The following is a 17136-nucleotide window of genomic DNA, read 5'->3' on the forward strand; positions in this document are numbered from 1 at the left end:
GTTGGTTTAATAAAGAATCGGGTAGGAAAATACTCCATACAATTAACAAGTATATATATATAATAACATACAAATCATTATAATATGTACTTTTTTAATTCCATTCTGTGCGATAGTGAGAAACTGAGAATTGTGATGACGGTTCAGGACTTCAGCTTTAGCGTCATATTCCCTTTGCAAGTTTGCGTCGACTGTCGAGCCGTCGTTCATAAGAAGGAAACAAATGATTTTGTTTTATTTGAAGTGTGCGTACGTGACTGCATTGTATATTTGATATTATTTAAAAAACGAATTCGGGAATTCGGGTATACCCGAAAATAAATATTTATACCTAAAACCCGACCTATATTATTATCGGGTTAACCTATTACCCGAATGTTCATACCCGTTACCTGTTTTACCTGACCCATTCTACCCGAATTCGGAACGGATCAGGTGGGTAGAACGAGTTTCGGGTTTTTTTGACGGTCCTAGTCAAAACTATATATGTTTAAGCGGTTATTTACGTAAAAATAAAATAGTTACTATATTGCTATTCAATTTAATCTAAAATCTATAAATAAACAATTAAAGTGTGCTTAAAGTTCATGAGCATTTTTCTTTTATATTTATTGCATAAACAACGGTATATTACAAACTTAAAACTTTCCACAAGATGAATCCCACATCACCCTAGCTATATTGACGCACCATCATCATCGTTCAATCATTTGACTTGTTGTGTGCCAATCACTCTACTACATTACCTTTTAACCAATTTTTTATTTTCGAGCAAATTGCATGTAAAAATATTTTTTTGTTTAGTTTTATTTTGACAAAAAAAAAAAAAAAGCTTATTCTTCACCGAAATTTCTATAGTATATATGTTTCTAATGTTAAAACTGATTTGAAAACGTGTTTACTTTGTACATATATTTTGGTGACATTTCAATGTAAAGTGTTTTTATGGTTTCATTACTTGATAAACAATGTTTATTTTTATGATTGTTAAAGAAATATAGATGAAAGATACTTTAGCTACCTTAGTCTATTTTTATATGGCTTAATACAAATGACACTAATTAAAAATAATAATTAAATAATATAGTTTATAGTTTGATAGCCTATCAAACAGACAAACACTCGCAAATAGATGTGCATGATAAAGAATTATAATATCAAAAAGTCATACACATATGCGTCCAAAAAGAGATTGAAGTCTATTACCAGTACAGAACATGGCCCCCAACACCAATCGTCATCATCTCCCTTCTCTTAAAATGATGTCTTTCCATCTGTCATTCACACATTCACTCTATCGCCCTTCAATCTAATCTTCAGTACTCTCCCTCCGGCGATGGCAGTTAACGAGTTTTCCAGATCAGTCGATATGGGAATCAAACTTTCCAAGCGGATATACTACGGGAAAGACAGCCCTTCCCCTTCCAGGTCTGCTCCGAAGCCGCCGTCCATGGAGAAATCGTTATCGACGTCTTCCTCCGCTTCCTCAGTTCGGATGCCACAGAATCACCATCCTACATCGCCGATGGCTTACGCCGTCATAAATGAGCCTCTTGTTGTTGAGAATCCGGCTATTCGGAGCTATCAGCCGTACATATACGGACGCTGTGATCCGCCGGCGTTGATTCCGTTGCACATGGTCGGAGTAACGATGGAGGTTGACTGTTATTTGGACACGGTGTTCGTCACCGTTAGCGGTGTTTGGCGCCTTCATTGTGTATCTTCAACCACATTATGTGATTGTCGTATCGCGATTCCGATGGGAGAGCAGGTAATTACTGATTATGCGTTTGAAATTCTTACGACAATTTTATCTCATATATAATAGCTAGCTTAACTAAGCTCCTTAATTTCGATTAAAAGTTTTGATCCGAATACTTTGCAAAAGTTTACATACGACATGAAGATCATATTTAAAAAGTATAATATCTAAAATCAAAGATTTAATTTATATTTTATTTCTGTAAAATCAGTTATGTTCTCGACTATTAATTAAAGAACGGAAAACTAAAAGGTGGTGCAGCTGCACCATTTATCAGCAACAGGACCATTTCAAATCATCAACCATCTCATCTGTACTATTACTACTATACATATACATTATATGTTTCTAATTAAAATTGTAATTTAAAAAAATCCATGTATTGTGTATTTTGTCAAAAAGCTTGTATGTAACTTCCATAAATAAACAATTTAAGCGTGTAAAGAATGCAGGTGTACGAGTGAGCATCTATGATTTATTTTAATATTAATTATTCTCAAACTAGGTATAAGACTATTATATGGATTAATTAAAAAAATTAAATATAAATGTCTAAATATTTAAAAACTTTGGATTATAAAAAAATAAAAAAATAATGAATTATTACAATTTTTTTTATCTTTTAAATTTAAATAAATAAACAAAATAAACTAATGAACTTTAATTTGAAAATTTTGAAATAAGAAATCAAGTCCATTAATAAATTGATATTCATTTATTACTACATTTATTGTAATTAACTAATTATTCTATTAAAATATTATAGGATATTTATTAAAAAAAACCCATAAAATGACCTATAGAAAAGAAAATTAATTCAAAATAATCACAAAATGACATTTGGCAAATTGAATGAGAGTGTGACATTTGACAAAAAAAACCTTCATTTATTAGAATAGATTTATTTATTTACATTTATATTTATTATATGATTATATTATTATAAGTCATTTACATTTTATAATCTATATTCCATAGGTTCTCCAGCATTTATGAATAGTGATATACCGTTTTTAGTTTTATACACAAATCGCGAAATAAATATTTTTTTAGTATTTGAATTTAAAATACTTATCATAAAACATGTTTTTACCCAAAATAAATAAATGAATATATCCTTTTATTATTAAAATAGTAAAGATATATTCTATATTGTATGTTTTTGTAGGTGATTGTTTTGGTTAAAGCTTATAATTTTCTTAATTCTTAATATATTATATATTTTATTATTAAAGTATTAAAGATATATTCTATGATGTATGTTTTTGTAGGCGGTTATTTAATTTTGGTCAAAGCTTACTTTTTTCTGATTTCAACAATAGATCGAAATACTGTTTTTTACATCACTTCTTGAATATTTGTGCCATTGTCTCATCTTTGATGTTTAAATTTCATGTTTAAGTTCTAAAAAATGCATGAATTTGGCTTACCAGGGTTCACTTCTAGGTGTTGAGGTTGACACCACTACAAGATCATACTTTACTCAACTCATAACCCCAGAAGATGAAAAAAACCACGTCCTACGAGAAAATAAAAAAGATGGCTTCTTAATGAAAGGCAACACCTACACTTTTCAAATCTCACAGGTTCCCCCCCAAAACTTTTCAGCGTTAAAATATTTGTAACCTTCATAATATCACCAAATAAATCACTTACTTACATTTTAATTAACTCTTAAAATTCCAAGGTTGAAGGAGGATCCAACATCCATGTGAAAGCTAGATTCTCTCAGAAACTATTGTATCAAGACCATAATTTCTGCCTCAGCGTTCCTTTCACTTTTCCTCCTCATGTATTTCCAGTGTTCAAGAAAGACTACTCTTGTACAGAAAAAATACTTCTAAATGTCAATTCTGGCACTTGCACTTCCATTACATGCAACAATGCTAGCCATCCTTTAAAGGTATATTAACCTTTTTAATTAATTACTCTTTCATAATTCATATCATATTTGATTAAAATTCTAGTATACTAATAGTCATATTACACCTCCCTTTGTTTTTAAAGGAACTAAAACGACAGGCTGGCCAATTAGTCTTTTTGTATGAGGCAGGAGTTATCAAGTGGTCTTCTCAAGATTTCTATTTTTCATATTCGGTAACATCATATCTATGATCTTAATTATGTCTCAAATTAAACGTATGTTTAGTGTTAAACTAATTAAGTTGGCTACATTTAAATTTAATTATTTATCAGGTATGCTCAAATGAGATATTTGGTGGTATGCTCCTTCAGCCTTCATCTTTACATGATTATGATCAGAGAGATATGTTTTGTTTTTATCTATTTCCAGGGAATAAACAAAACATAAAGGTGGGTATATATCAAAGATTGTAACATGTTCATTGGTATATTGGTGATAAATTAATAAATGTGTTTATGGATATGTTAAATAGCCTTTCAGAAAGGAAGTGGTGTTTGTAATTGACATAAGTGGCAGCATGCGAGATGACCCTCTTGAGAAAACAAAAGATGAAATCATAGGATCACTCTGGAAGCTCAATGAAGGAGATTCATTCAACATTATAGCTTCGAATGAAAACATTAAATCGTTTTCATCTTCGTTGAATTTGGTAACAGGAGGAATGATTACAACTGCAATTGAATGGATGAACACAAATCTTATTGCTAATGGAGGTACCAACCTCATGCTTCCCCTAAAACAGGTAATTTAATTTGTGCAAGTTTTGGATCACTCTTCTATATATATATGAAACTGAGATTGAGATTGAGATTGAAGAACTTGATGATCATGATATTCAGGCAATTGACATGGTTGGTAGAACAAGCGATTCCATTCCGTTCATTTTTCTGATTACTGATGGATCTGTTGAAGATGAAAGAGAGATTTGTAATATGGTGAAAGGTCATATTGTGGATGGAGAACTGAACTCTCCTAGAATTTGCACATTTGGAATAGGTTCATACATCAATCAATATTTCTTGCAAATGCTTGCAAATATTGGAAGAGGACATTATGATTCTGCATACGATGTAGGTCAGTTTCATCAACCACAAATCCATATTTGTCGAGTTATATGAAATATCCACAATTAATGACTTTTTTTTTACCAGATTCAATCAGCATTCGTATGCGACAACTGATTGACAATGCTACATCACCTCTTTTTTCAAATGTAACCCTTGATGCTCTACAAGATCTCGAGTCATATGAGGTATAAACTATAAACTGCCTCATTTTTTGTAATGTATGTGTTTTCTAGGCTCACTTTCTTTTGTGATTGGTGCAGATGTTCCCATTTTGTATTCCAGATTTATTGTCTGGAAGTCCTCTAATTGTATCAGGCAGATTCAAAGGGCGCTTCCCTGACACTGTTAAAGCTAGAGGTCTCTTAGCAGATTTAAACACTCATGTGATTGATGTCAAAGTGAGCAAAGCAAACGACATGCCTTTAGAAATGGTAAACATTTTGATCCGGATTTGTGGCTTCTCTTTTCGTTATTAAATTCTAATTCTCATTTTATATATCTCCTGTTTGAGGTATGTGCAAGGAGGGAGGTTGGTATGCTTACAGCACAAGCATGGTTAGACCAAAACACAGAACTAGAGGAGAAGGTTTGCTTTTGTGTTCTTGAATCCTGATATCGTTTACATTTCAATATTCAATTCAGTTGCTTGAACTATTATCGTAATTCTAGGTTTCAAAAATGAGCTTACAAAGAGGGGTTCCTTGTGAATATACTCGAATGATTCTAGTACAACATGATAACCTAAAACAAGTAATCGAATCAGATCCACCAGAAGAGGTACGCCAATTTTCATAAACCATCGTTTTTAGGCAAGTGAAATCAAATAACCAGGTTTGATTTGATTACAGAAGTATACGAAGTCGAAGAACGAGAAGATAACGTATCTCATGAATCTAAACTTTGGATTTGGTAACTTGATTGCAACTGTTGAGAATTTACCTCCAAGGAACGAAGAATTGAAGCTAAGGGAACCACCTGGAAAAGTTGCGCAAGCAGCTTCGTCTTGCTGGATTATGTTTGTTGATCGATTTTGTTGCAGGTGCATGATTCAGGCATGTGGTCAAATAAACAATCAATGCTCCATTGTAATGACGCAACTATGCGCTGCTCTTGCTTGCTTTCAATGCCTAGAATGTTGCTGTGAGATGTGTTATTCGTGTGCTGAAATGTGTTTGTGCCTGTTCATGTAGAAAGTTGGTTTAAAGAAAACACTTACGATAGTTTAATAAGTGTGTACCTATATAAATATATACATGATACATGATATATAAACATTGTTCGAACTTGTTAAACTTGTATATTGTATGTGCTAAGTGCTAACGTTAACGTGACTAATTAATACAACTTGCTTTTTATTATTTTGTCTGCAACATCATTTATTAACATTTTCCGTTATTTAGAGAGGCAACATGTAGACAACGACTATTTTCAACCATCTTTTACTTGTTGAAACTAAATTTATTAAAAACATGTATACGATATTTGTTGAATTTGGTAATGTAGTAGTATAGTAACAAAATCATTCTAGATTTATACAACTAATGGCAATTAGAATGTAAGGAAATGGGGTATCCTCATGCTCAATCCACCTTATCTTCAAACCATTTCATAAGGTTATATACCAGTGAAAAATCCACCTCATCATCAAACCATTTCATGAGGTTATAGACCAGTGAAAAAGAGAGAAAAAAAAAGAGAAAAATATACAAATTCATTCCCTTAACATCCATGACCACTTTCATTCCACAATACACTTATTATACTTGGGGCATTGTTCACTAATAGAAACCACAAGCAACATGGGATTGTGCTTTTGCCTAGATATCGGATAGCCTGATCGAAAATAAAAATTAAATAATTAATCAAATAACATCTTATGACAACAAAAAAACTTATAGGTAAAAGCTTTGTTATTATGAATATTATAATCTTGTCACAACCATGGTTATCAAACTTAAAATAGAAAATCGAATCGAACAGTTTAATTTTTTCAAAATCAAAATCAAATAACAAACTTCATAAAAAATAAAAAAACACTTAAATTTTAGTAACCATTGTCCATTTGTCCTCAAACTTTTTCCTATAAGTTTTTTTTGTCACGTGAGAAAACCAAAAATCTTAAAATATCTCCATTGTAATAAAGTTTCTTTACAAAAAAGAACTTTATATTATAAAACTCATAATAACTTTTTTTTTTTTTTCTATTTTACAAAGTTTATTCAACAAAAAATATATTTTCCAAAAATTTGGGCAAGTGCCTAAACGCGTGCAAGTTCCATCAACAGCGTTTCTTCCGGTCCTTGACTACTCATTCCCGCCTATTCCTTCCCTGAATCGACACCCTGTCACGCTTCCATTGCATTCGCAATTAAGGTTCGTCGACTCAAAGGTTCCATTCAGTAACTCTTAACTTTGTATTGTTCTCCTTATGTTTTGTTTTGCAATTGTTCGAATTTTCATCACTTGATGTATCTGATAGCTGATTTTTTTCTTCATTTAGATGCTTATGAATCTCCGTTGCGGAATTTGCTTTGGGGATGCTGTAATAATTATCCTTCTGACCTCTGTTGCTGCTCTATCGCACAGGTGAATAGTGTTAGGGTTTCTAATTTCTGAATGATATGCTTAATGAACTTCAATGAAATTAGGAAATTGAAGTCTATAGATTTAACTAAGTTATTCAAGTTGTTGCATAAGCTGTCTATTCATAAATGTGATCTCAAGTTGAGTAGTTAAACAGAATAATATTAGTAGAGCTGCTATGCATATCTAGTAATCGACGAGTTGTTGATGCCAAGAGCTTCCTTTTCTCTCAATGTACTTGCTTATAGAACTTGCTCTAATGCTGTCTTATTGCATATAATTTTAGATCATTTGCAAATGGTGAATTGGAAACCGAGAGGACATTAGCAATAGTGAAACCAGATGGGGTTTTTGGTAACTATACTAGCTCAATAAGGAAGATTATTCTGGATTCTGGCTTCAGCATCCAAAGAGAAGCTACAGTACACCTTGATGAAGATAGTGTGAGAAGTTTCTATGCCGAGCACTCAACAAAGAGTTTCTTTCCCAACCTTGTTAAATACATGACAAGGTATTTTCTTGTCTTCTTAAAACAATCTGTTCAGTTTTCATAAAAGTTACAATCTAAGCTCATTGTTCTTAATATTGGTCTCTTGATCTTTACAACTTGTCAGTGGTCCAGTGTTAATAATGGCTTTGCAAAAAGCTAATGCTATTGCTGATTGGCGCACTCTTATTGGACCAACTGATGCTCACAAGGCTAAATCTACACATCCTCACAGGTTTTTTTTTGTTGCGTTTCTCTTATCATGTTGTATTCTTGTGATTCAAGCCTGAAAACTTTGTATCACTAAGGAATATAGTTAATGGCACCTTTTTTACTTTCCATGGTGATGTTGTTAAATGTTAATTGTTATCTAAAGTTTTGTCTTGTATAGCATTAGGGCCATGTGTGGGCAGGATTTGGAGCGGAATTGTGTTCATGGTTCAGATTCACGTGAGTCGGCTGCAAGGGAAATTTCATTTTTCTTCACAGAGACATTTTCAGGTTAAATTTTTTGTCATGTTACTTTCCTTTAGCTTATGAACTACAATTATCACATGAACATAAGTAAATTATATAAAGATGAATGTTTTTTTTTTTATAATAGTAAAACACAAAAAAAAAATATGTTTGATGGAAGATGAGTGACTTATGCTGGTTTTTGTAATTGTGTAACACAACAGAAGGAACTACTCTGAAGCATGATGAACTCTAAAGAAAAAAACACATACATTCTGTCAAGAACCCAAAATGTTGTCATGAATGGTAATCGGGGTGTTAGATCCTGTAGCAGATGAATTATTATTTTTGTTGTTTAAGTTATGTCTCATTTACATATTCTTGCATTTTCATTAATGGTTTATGAAAAAAAGTTTATTTAGAAATTTATTGATTGGTGAAAGTAACATCATTAGCCTTTTTTTTCTTTATTGTAAGAAAAGAATGAACTTCCTAATTAGGAAAGTTGGTTCCACCAATGCTGATATAAGTAGGCTGTATTTATTAACCCAATGACTCTAGCATGGAGGCCCATCACATCCCTTTATTTCCTCTTCTCTTCTGTTAAAAGTTAAAATTACTAGCAAGTCATTGGTTGTAGTGATAAGTGATTGCTAGTGTCCTTTTTTTTTTTTTTTTTTAACATGCATCTCGAGGGAAGATAACAACTCTCAGTAAAAAATCTAAATCCCAAATTGATGATGTAGGGCATGACGTTTTTTTTTGCATTCAACAAAACCATGTCTGCTACACGGTTTCCATTCTAATCACTCCCCCATTATTCAAAATTATAGACTCCATTCCATACAAAAATCACGTATGATTTTCTTTTAGTTTTTGTTTAATGGGCCTTTTCACATTATATTTTATAAATAAGACACAATTAAAAAGAAGTCGTCAGTCATCAAAATATATGGATGTTTGATAGCATTTGATTTATAGAAACATCTATGGTTGTAAGGGGTGGGGTCGATCTATTATTAAAATTACTGTTATTGTTTATGATATCTTATTATCTCCAAGAATATGGGGAGTGGTTTAAGTGGAAGCAAGAAGCGTAATGAAGGGACGATGTAGAAGATAATTTAATTGGATTAGGAGGTGGAAGAAGGAATAACACTTGTTTTAATCATAATTAACTTCTTATTAACGCATTTGCCTAATCTCTAGAAAGAACCTGCTGGACGTTCACTTATTCCCATTACTACGTGTCGTCCAATTATCCATTAATCCATCCGGCCCATGCACTAATTAATATTCTAATTGACTAATTATATATTAATTCTTCTTTTCATAAGTCCTTGGAAGTCAACACACACACGTCTACATTTACATTCATCGACACACCTGCTTATCTAAATGCCTTTACCCAATAAAATACTAAAGTTTGTATCTTAATTACTGCTATCCGTATTTCAATCATATGATTATGAGCAACATTAGCTAAGCAATGACATATTAGGCACCTTGCTTTGAGATTAACTTAATTACGGCCGATCATTAAAAAGATATACAGACTGTTATTATCCTAAAATATTACCGGAGCTACAAGTAAATGGGTTTTATCCTATATGCAATTTATACTTGGTTATTATGCTTAACATATAGTATTTAAGAATTAAGATTGCTTCAAATGACTAAAAAAATATGAAAATATATAATTCGTTAAGAGCTCAAATATCTTAATTAAGCCATATCTGTAATATATTAAGAATTAATAATGTTTAATAAAAGTATTGATTAAACCTGAAAATCCCCGAGAAATTTGAAAATGGTCCCTACGATCCATGAGAGGTCAAAAGTTGTTAGTTGTTACAAACGGCAGTATTTTGCAGAGAATCTACTTTAATAATTAGAATGAAAATATTTTTGTCAATATGTCTCATTCTCATTGATTTCGCCACATGTCATTTTGTGGTTATTTTTAATTAAATTTTCCCACATGATATTTTGTGGTTGTTTTCTTTTTTATAAAATTTCATATAATAGTTAATTAAATATATTAATTGAAATAAATGTAATAATAAATACATATCAATTTCATTAATTGACTTTCATTCTAATTTTAAATTTTCTAAATTAAAACCCTATTAGTTTCTTTTGTTTATTTATCTATTATTTGTTTTAAATTTAAAAGAGAAAAAATACATTAGTTTTAATAATTCAATATTTTTTTTAATATTTCTTATAAATTCAAACTTATTAAATGTTTAAAATTTCAAATTTAACTTTTTTTAAATGAACCCATATAATACATGGGTGTTACACATAGCTTTTAAAATAATAAATAAAATGATCCACGTGTTGTCCGATGGGAGTTGATTTGCTAACCACGTTAACACTTAGCACTCAAGTCAATTTTTTTTTCAGTTAATCCCTGAGATGAGTTTGCTTAATTTTCCTCATCGACCCCTTGATTAATAATAAGTTCCACTTTCAGCTATTTTTTACGTGTGACTATTGATAATTCATGTAATGAATATTATTATTTCAAATAATTAGAATCATATTACCCAAATATATCATACGGCTTCCTTTGTTATCTTTTAAAAATCAAATAAAATTTAGTATAAAGTGGATCAATGTTTTTTTTAATGGCAGATAGTATTAAATAAAAAGTCTGGCAGGAATTTGATTTATCAGGATAATTATCTTTTCGTTTTGTTCACATATAGGTAACTTCAATTTTTTGTACACATATAGGTAACAAACTTGTAAGAAGTGTTTACATATGACAATTATGATCGACTGTAACAAATTACAACAGGTGATAATGGTCATATGTGAACACCTTCAACAAGTTCGTTACCTAGATGTATATAGAAAAAAAGAAGTTACCAAAATGTGAACAAAATGAAAATGTAATTATCCTGATAATTCCATTTCCCCCTTTTTTTTATTGTACCTTATAATTTTGATTTGGTATAAAATTTAACCTAAATGGTAATGTTTTTAAAACCACGCTATTTTTGTAAATATCTTTAACTCCAAATTTGACAGGGAAAAAACACATCGTTATTTTATACAATTTTATTGTTTAAGATATTAAATATAAAAATTAAAATTACTACATGCTAAAAATACTAGAGATAAAAAACAATAACATTAAATAAAACATCATCTTCAATTAAGTTTGTTCTATGTATTACAAGAATTTAAAATACAAAAAAAAATAGAAATAACTTTTATTTACATCGATAACATTGCTCTTGTCTTTTAATATATATATATACATATATATATATATATATATATATATATATATATATATATATATATATATATATATATATATCGTGATTTGATAGTTATGCTACCAAAAGCAGCTCGTAACATGTCATGACCAATTTAAATGCTTATAAATGATCATAAATATTGTTTTATGGAAATTTAGTTGAATCTATTAATATTGCAAACATTATGATCGACCGCCTTAGTAAAAAGGGAAATTAACTTATTAGGATAATTATATATTTGTTTTGTTCACGTCTTGGTGACTTTTTTTTGTATACATCTAGATAACAAACTTGTTGGAAATGTTCATATATGACCATTATGACCGATTGTAACTTGCTACAGCCGATCATAATGATCATATGTAAACACTTCTAAAAAGTTCTTTACCTAGATGTGTACAAAAAAAATGAAGTTACGCATATGTGAACAAAACTAAAAAGTAATTACTCTGATAAGTCAATTTTCCACTAATTAATTGCATACTCTTAATTATGAAAAAGACCTTGTGACAATAAAATTAATCTTTTGGTTTGACCTGTAACACCCTGTTTCGAATTGTTTCATAACTTGGGGTCGTGACCCGAAGATCAACTATCATAAGGCTTTGGGATTTGGGGAAAGAGAGGTTTAGAACCATTTGGATGTGAGTAATGTAGATTATGTGATCCAAGAGTTTGGGTGTACTTTGGAGCCCAAGGGTATAATGGTAAAAGTGATGGTCTAGGCCTTTCATGAATTAATGATTTTATTTTGAGCTGTTTTAAGTCAAAAGTAATTAGATAGGGTTGTAAAGCTCCTCATTACCTTTCTGTGGATATAAAGATCATCGAAAACGGAGTTAGGACGCAAAAGTTATGGCCATCGAAAGATAGATTGGTTGGGGGCTTGCCGAGTACACTACGCGTACAAGGGATGTATGTTGGGTGTACTTGGTTGGAGTAATCACGAAGGCTCCTTCGCGTACGCTGGGCGTATTCGACTTAGTTTCAAACCCTAATTTAGGGTCTTCAACCTTATTTAAAGGCCTTAACTTATCCTCAAACCCTCTTATCTTCAGCCTCCATCCCATCTAACCTTAAATACGAAACCCTAGCTTGTTCTTGAGTGTTCTTATGCTTGGGTAGTTAACTTTTGGTGTTTTGTACACTTTAAAGAAGAAAGAGCTTGGTGTTCAGGCGTTGGTTGGAGTGGAGTTCCTAGATCCAAAGTCTTCATCATTTTTTCTAGCATATGAAGGTATAAAGCTTCTATCTTGATGACTCTATACGTTAGATCTAGTCTCGGGATTTGTTTTGGGCATATTATGGTCCCTTGAGTCACCCTTGTGAGTCTGAGCTACTCGAGGGGCTTAGAACGTTAGATATTAACATTTCTGATGATGTTAGTGCATAAAAATGCCATCTTGATGGGTTTGGATGAACCATGTAAGAGTTGTGTTCATATTATGGACTTAGATGGATAAAAACGGGTATTGGGTCCCATTAAGACATGAAAATGAGTAAAGTTGCCAGCTTTACATGTTAAGACCTTAAAATGAGGTTATATCTGAGTTCGTACGTTTTGGTCTTAAACATTAAGTGCTTATTATGAGTTTTGGACATCTGGTGACTATGCTAGGCATATGTATGTATACGCTCAACTTAATGCAATAATTCCCCGTTTTCAAGCTTTGGTGAGTTGTACGTTATGCAATAGTAGGTCATACGCGGGGGGGGGGGGGGGGGGGTAGCCAATGGTACGCTGAGCATACTCAACCAGGAGCCATTTGGGCTTTTGATTTTGGGCCACTTTTGGACTCTAGGTTTTTAAGCTCTTTTTGGGCCACCAGTATTGCAGAGATGGGCCATTGTTAGGCCTTGGGCCTTTATGGAATTAGGCCCATATTAGGCCTTGAGTGTCTTTTGGATTTGGGCCATCATTGGGCTTTAAGTGCTATTGAATTTGGACCATGGTTAATTGGGCAAATTGAGGGGAAGGGTAAAATGGTCTTTTACCCCAGGAGTCGGGTTTAGTAAATTAAAGTCCCGAATATGGATTATGACTCAATTATTGATTTTGGTTGTATTTGATTGGTTAGCGCGGGGATTCTCCGGTCCAGTAGCCCAAGCATCTATTGGATTTTCAGCGGACTGAGGTGAGTTTGCTCACTATACTGTAGGACACTAGGGATTGTATGTGCTTGTAGTCTTTGTGACTCCTGTTGTATGTGTTGTATGCATGTGTGCTTGTTTTATATATATATATATATATATATATATATATATATATATATATATATATGTATATATATATATATATATATATATATATATATATATATGTGTGTGGGGGGGGGGGGGTGAAATAGACCAAGTACAACCTTGTGCTAACATATGAGTTGAAATAGACTTCGGGGTGAAATAGACCCAATATAGCCTTGTGTTGACATATGAGTTGAAATAGATTCGGGGGTGAAATAGACATGGTACAGCCTTAAGCTGACATATATATGGCATGCGGTATTTTGGGGAACTCACTAAGCTTTATGCTTACGATTTTATGGTTATGGTTTCAGGTACTTGGTTCGAGAGGGAAGGTCTCGGTTTGAGCACAACGCATCCACCTATGTTTCCGCAACTTTATAATTTTGGGATTGTACTCTAATAACTATTTTACTTTCATATGTTTTTGTATGATTGAAATGGATTAATGGTGTTTATGGTTGAATTAAAAATGAAACTTTTACCTTATAATTTTTGGGACGTTATATGACTGTTTCAAAAAGCTTATGATTATGAAACTTTCAAATCGTTTAAAAAAATCATAAGGGTGACTTCATGAGAACATTGTAAGGATGTAAATCTGAGTTAAGTTTCTCAAGTTTGAAATTCATCATAGTTGGTATATTTTAACAATTATTAATGATTATAATTGTCTTGAAGTATTTTTGGCAAGAGTTCGAGTCAGCAAAGTTTGACTAGGCGTGTTAGGCATATAGTTTTTGGAAGCTTTTAGTTTTTTTTTCTTTTTCAAACACGGATTTTTTTTTTCGTTTAGTAGCAAGAGTTTCTCTCTTTTAGCTAAAACAAAAAGTTCTAAATCTAAAAGTTGCGTTTAACAGAAAACATTTTTTATATTTTTGCAACTTAATTACCATTTTTGAAAATCAATGACGTGTTTTAGATAAGTGTTTTTGTGTAATTTTAAATGTTTTAAAAGTTGGGTTATTGTCACTGTAGCCTAACAAAATTTTGGGTTTTGGTTTAAATGGTCGCTCATGATATTTTTTTGCATTATAAGGGAACAAATTCAACTTTTACTGGCTAGTTTGGTCAGGTTACTTGTAATAATAAGTTACTGATGCCAAGAAGAGTGCCACATAGGAAATAATATGTTGGTTTATAATTAAATACCTCTATGTACGTCTTAGTCAGCAAATCTTGGTCCCCAAGATTGTTGGTGGTCCATTTGAATATACCACCACCACCACTGTCAGGACCACCACCACAACCATCATCGGCATCTATTGCCACCACCGCCACCAACAACAACAACCACCTTCTTCCCTTCTTCTGATAATCTCATTCCATTTTTCCACCCTAATTGGTTTTCTTTCAAAGATTGATGATGTCAACCAATTAATTTGAGAAAATTATAATGGATACTAGATAATTTGAGAAAAATAACAATGTTTATAGTTACCTCTCGACTTGCATATCTATGTCCAGAAAATAACTGCCCCGACTCCAATGGAACCTGCAAAGAGGAGATAAATCCAAAAGTTCTTATACATACATCGTTGATGACTTTCATCGAGCCGAAACCCTATTGCCTTCATTGAGGACTTTCATTGAACATGTGACATATTCATATATAGTTTAATGTTTTCTAAGAGAGACAACAAGTACATATATATACATCGTTTTTGGTGGATTCCAAGGATTGACAACATATAATAAGGGGAAAAAAAGATGATCTACTTTCACAATCTTGTAACTACCAACGAGACTAGGGTTCAGAAGATTTTGATGTGGTGGCCCAATTGGACCACCAAATATGCTTGTAACGGGTTGCAGGAAGTAAAATTCATCATCACCGATTTGAAGAAGATCATGTGAATTGAGCTTTACCGGTGGAGTATCTAGCAGGTAGGTGGATGACACCTTCAACGAAGCAACCCTTCACAATTTCTATAAAAACAATCATTTTGTTGTATAATTCTCTTCAAAATATTATATTTTGTTAAGTTTTAGGGTAGATACATACAATGGATAATCCGACAGTCTTCAAAAGTCCTAGAAGTTTCTTGAGTGTAACTTCCTCCTTGTTCATGTGATATGTCATTCTGAATTGATCATAACAAGTAAGGAGTGCAAAATGATGCCTATTGCCAACTCCCCGGGAAAGTTCACATTCAATTTCAGCAAACGGTCCACGAATCTTTGCATTTTATGCATGTGGCCCGTGATGGGTTCACCATCCTTCATTCGGGTTGTTATCATGGAGGGGATGATTTCATACCTCCCTTGAAGAACACTTTGATGGTAGCGGTCCATTAAGTCCTGGTGCATCTTAAAAAGGAAATAGTCCTTATAGGACTTTTGGAGCTCGACTGTCATCGTGGCCAACATGATACATGCCACTTTAGTAGCATCTCTCTCATGCACCCTAAAGTCAGCGATCTCCTCTGGAGTAGCGATAGACTCATCAAGATCCTTAAGCTCCTTGTCGAGGACATATTCCTTGTCCTCATACCGAGTGACCATCCTGATGTTCCTGGTCCAATCATTGAAGTTGGATCCATCAAAGAAGACTCTCCCACAAAGGTTCATGGGAGAGAAGGAGCCGGTAGGGTTTGATCCAGAAGCAACATTGTTGGAAGACATCTGAAAAGAAAGAAGGACAAGTTTATATTAGATGTAAAGATAGTCCTTAATAAGACACCCAAATGTAATATTAAGGCTAGGACCCAACACATTATTTTATAACTTAGAAGAGGAATGCCGTAATCCAAGCTATAAAATATTTGAAAGTAGGTGAATGACGATTCACCAATTTCCACCATGAAAAACGAAATATATTATTAGGATTTAATTGGTTTTGAAAATCCTAGATTCTTTGATATTCATTGAACTTTTCAATGGCATGTTTCAATCTCGAAAGTGCCCTTCATGTTTTGTGACTGGGATGCCGAGTATCACAGAACAAGGTGTGAATTAACCATGCAATTTACTTGGTACTCTTAATGTTTATCACCTAACCGCTGTGTCGGTTAACCACACGCGCTCCACTGATCTATGATAAACCTTAAGCCACCTTTTGCCTACCTTGTGAAGTCGAGTTTGGTGTGCCGATTAACCACACATTCTCCGCTAACGAGTTAAGAAAAATGCAAAGTGTAATTTCATGGGTTAGCACCATATTCACATTTCCTAAAGTAACTAAGATTGAGAATTTATAAAAACATTTAGCTACTTTATAACCATCATACTTTAATGAGGATTAAAGTAATTGTCCTACCTGTTCGGCTAACGACCCTCTACCAATCAAGGAAGCGGTGGGTGAGAGTGGACACCCATTAAGCTGCCATTTTATAAGCAGT

General features: G+C 32.6%; 2 protein-coding genes across 6 annotated transcripts; both read left to right on the forward strand.

Moving 5' to 3' along the window:
• Positions 1 to 1224: 1224 nt before the first annotated feature.
• LOC145086893 (uncharacterized) lies at positions 1225 to 6097 on the forward strand. Of its 4 annotated transcripts, none has more exons than XR_013700667.1 (12): positions 1225 to 1771; positions 3196 to 3348; positions 3450 to 3665; positions 3770 to 3859; positions 3959 to 4075; positions 4159 to 4428; positions 4526 to 4760; positions 4838 to 4938; positions 5014 to 5184; positions 5276 to 5339; positions 5423 to 5530; positions 5605 to 5742. XR_013700667.1 is itself a non-coding variant. In XM_079024754.1 (12 exons), the coding sequence occupies exons 1-12, from the start codon at positions 1337 to 1339 to the stop codon at positions 5941 to 5943; spliced, it is 2310 nt and encodes a 769-aa protein (XP_078880880.1). In that variant the 5' UTR covers positions 1226 to 1336; the 3' UTR covers positions 5944 to 6097. The 4 variants fall into 4 exon arrangements, 2 of the variants coding, with proteins under 2 accessions (XP_078880880.1, XP_078880872.1); XR_013700666.1 differs by having other exon boundaries at positions 1226 to 1771; positions 5602 to 5739; XM_079024754.1 differs by having other exon boundaries at positions 1226 to 1771; positions 5265 to 5339; positions 5605 to 6097.
• An 875-nt stretch (positions 6098 to 6972) lies between these two features.
• Positions 6973 to 8725, forward strand: LOC145086916 (Nucleoside diphosphate kinase family protein). 2 transcript variants are annotated; one of them, XM_079024769.1, is made up of 6 exons: positions 6973 to 7142; positions 7254 to 7339; positions 7623 to 7847; positions 7951 to 8058; positions 8215 to 8324; positions 8504 to 8725. In XM_079024769.1, the coding sequence occupies exons 2-6, from the start codon at positions 7254 to 7256 to the stop codon at positions 8533 to 8535; spliced, it is 561 nt and encodes a 186-aa protein (XP_078880895.1). In that variant the 5' UTR covers positions 6973 to 7142; the 3' UTR covers positions 8536 to 8725. The 2 variants fall into 2 exon arrangements, with proteins under 2 accessions (XP_078880895.1, XP_078880902.1); XM_079024776.1 differs by having other exon boundaries at positions 6984 to 7126.
• Positions 8726 to 17136: the final 8411 nt, after the last annotated feature.

This window comes from Lactuca serriola, chromosome 1 (assembly GCF_051521515.1).
Source record: "Lactuca serriola cultivar US96UC23 chromosome 1, Lser_US96UC23_V15, whole genome shotgun sequence".
In the NCBI taxonomy this organism is placed as follows: domain Eukaryota; kingdom Viridiplantae; phylum Streptophyta; class Magnoliopsida; order Asterales; family Asteraceae; genus Lactuca; species Lactuca serriola.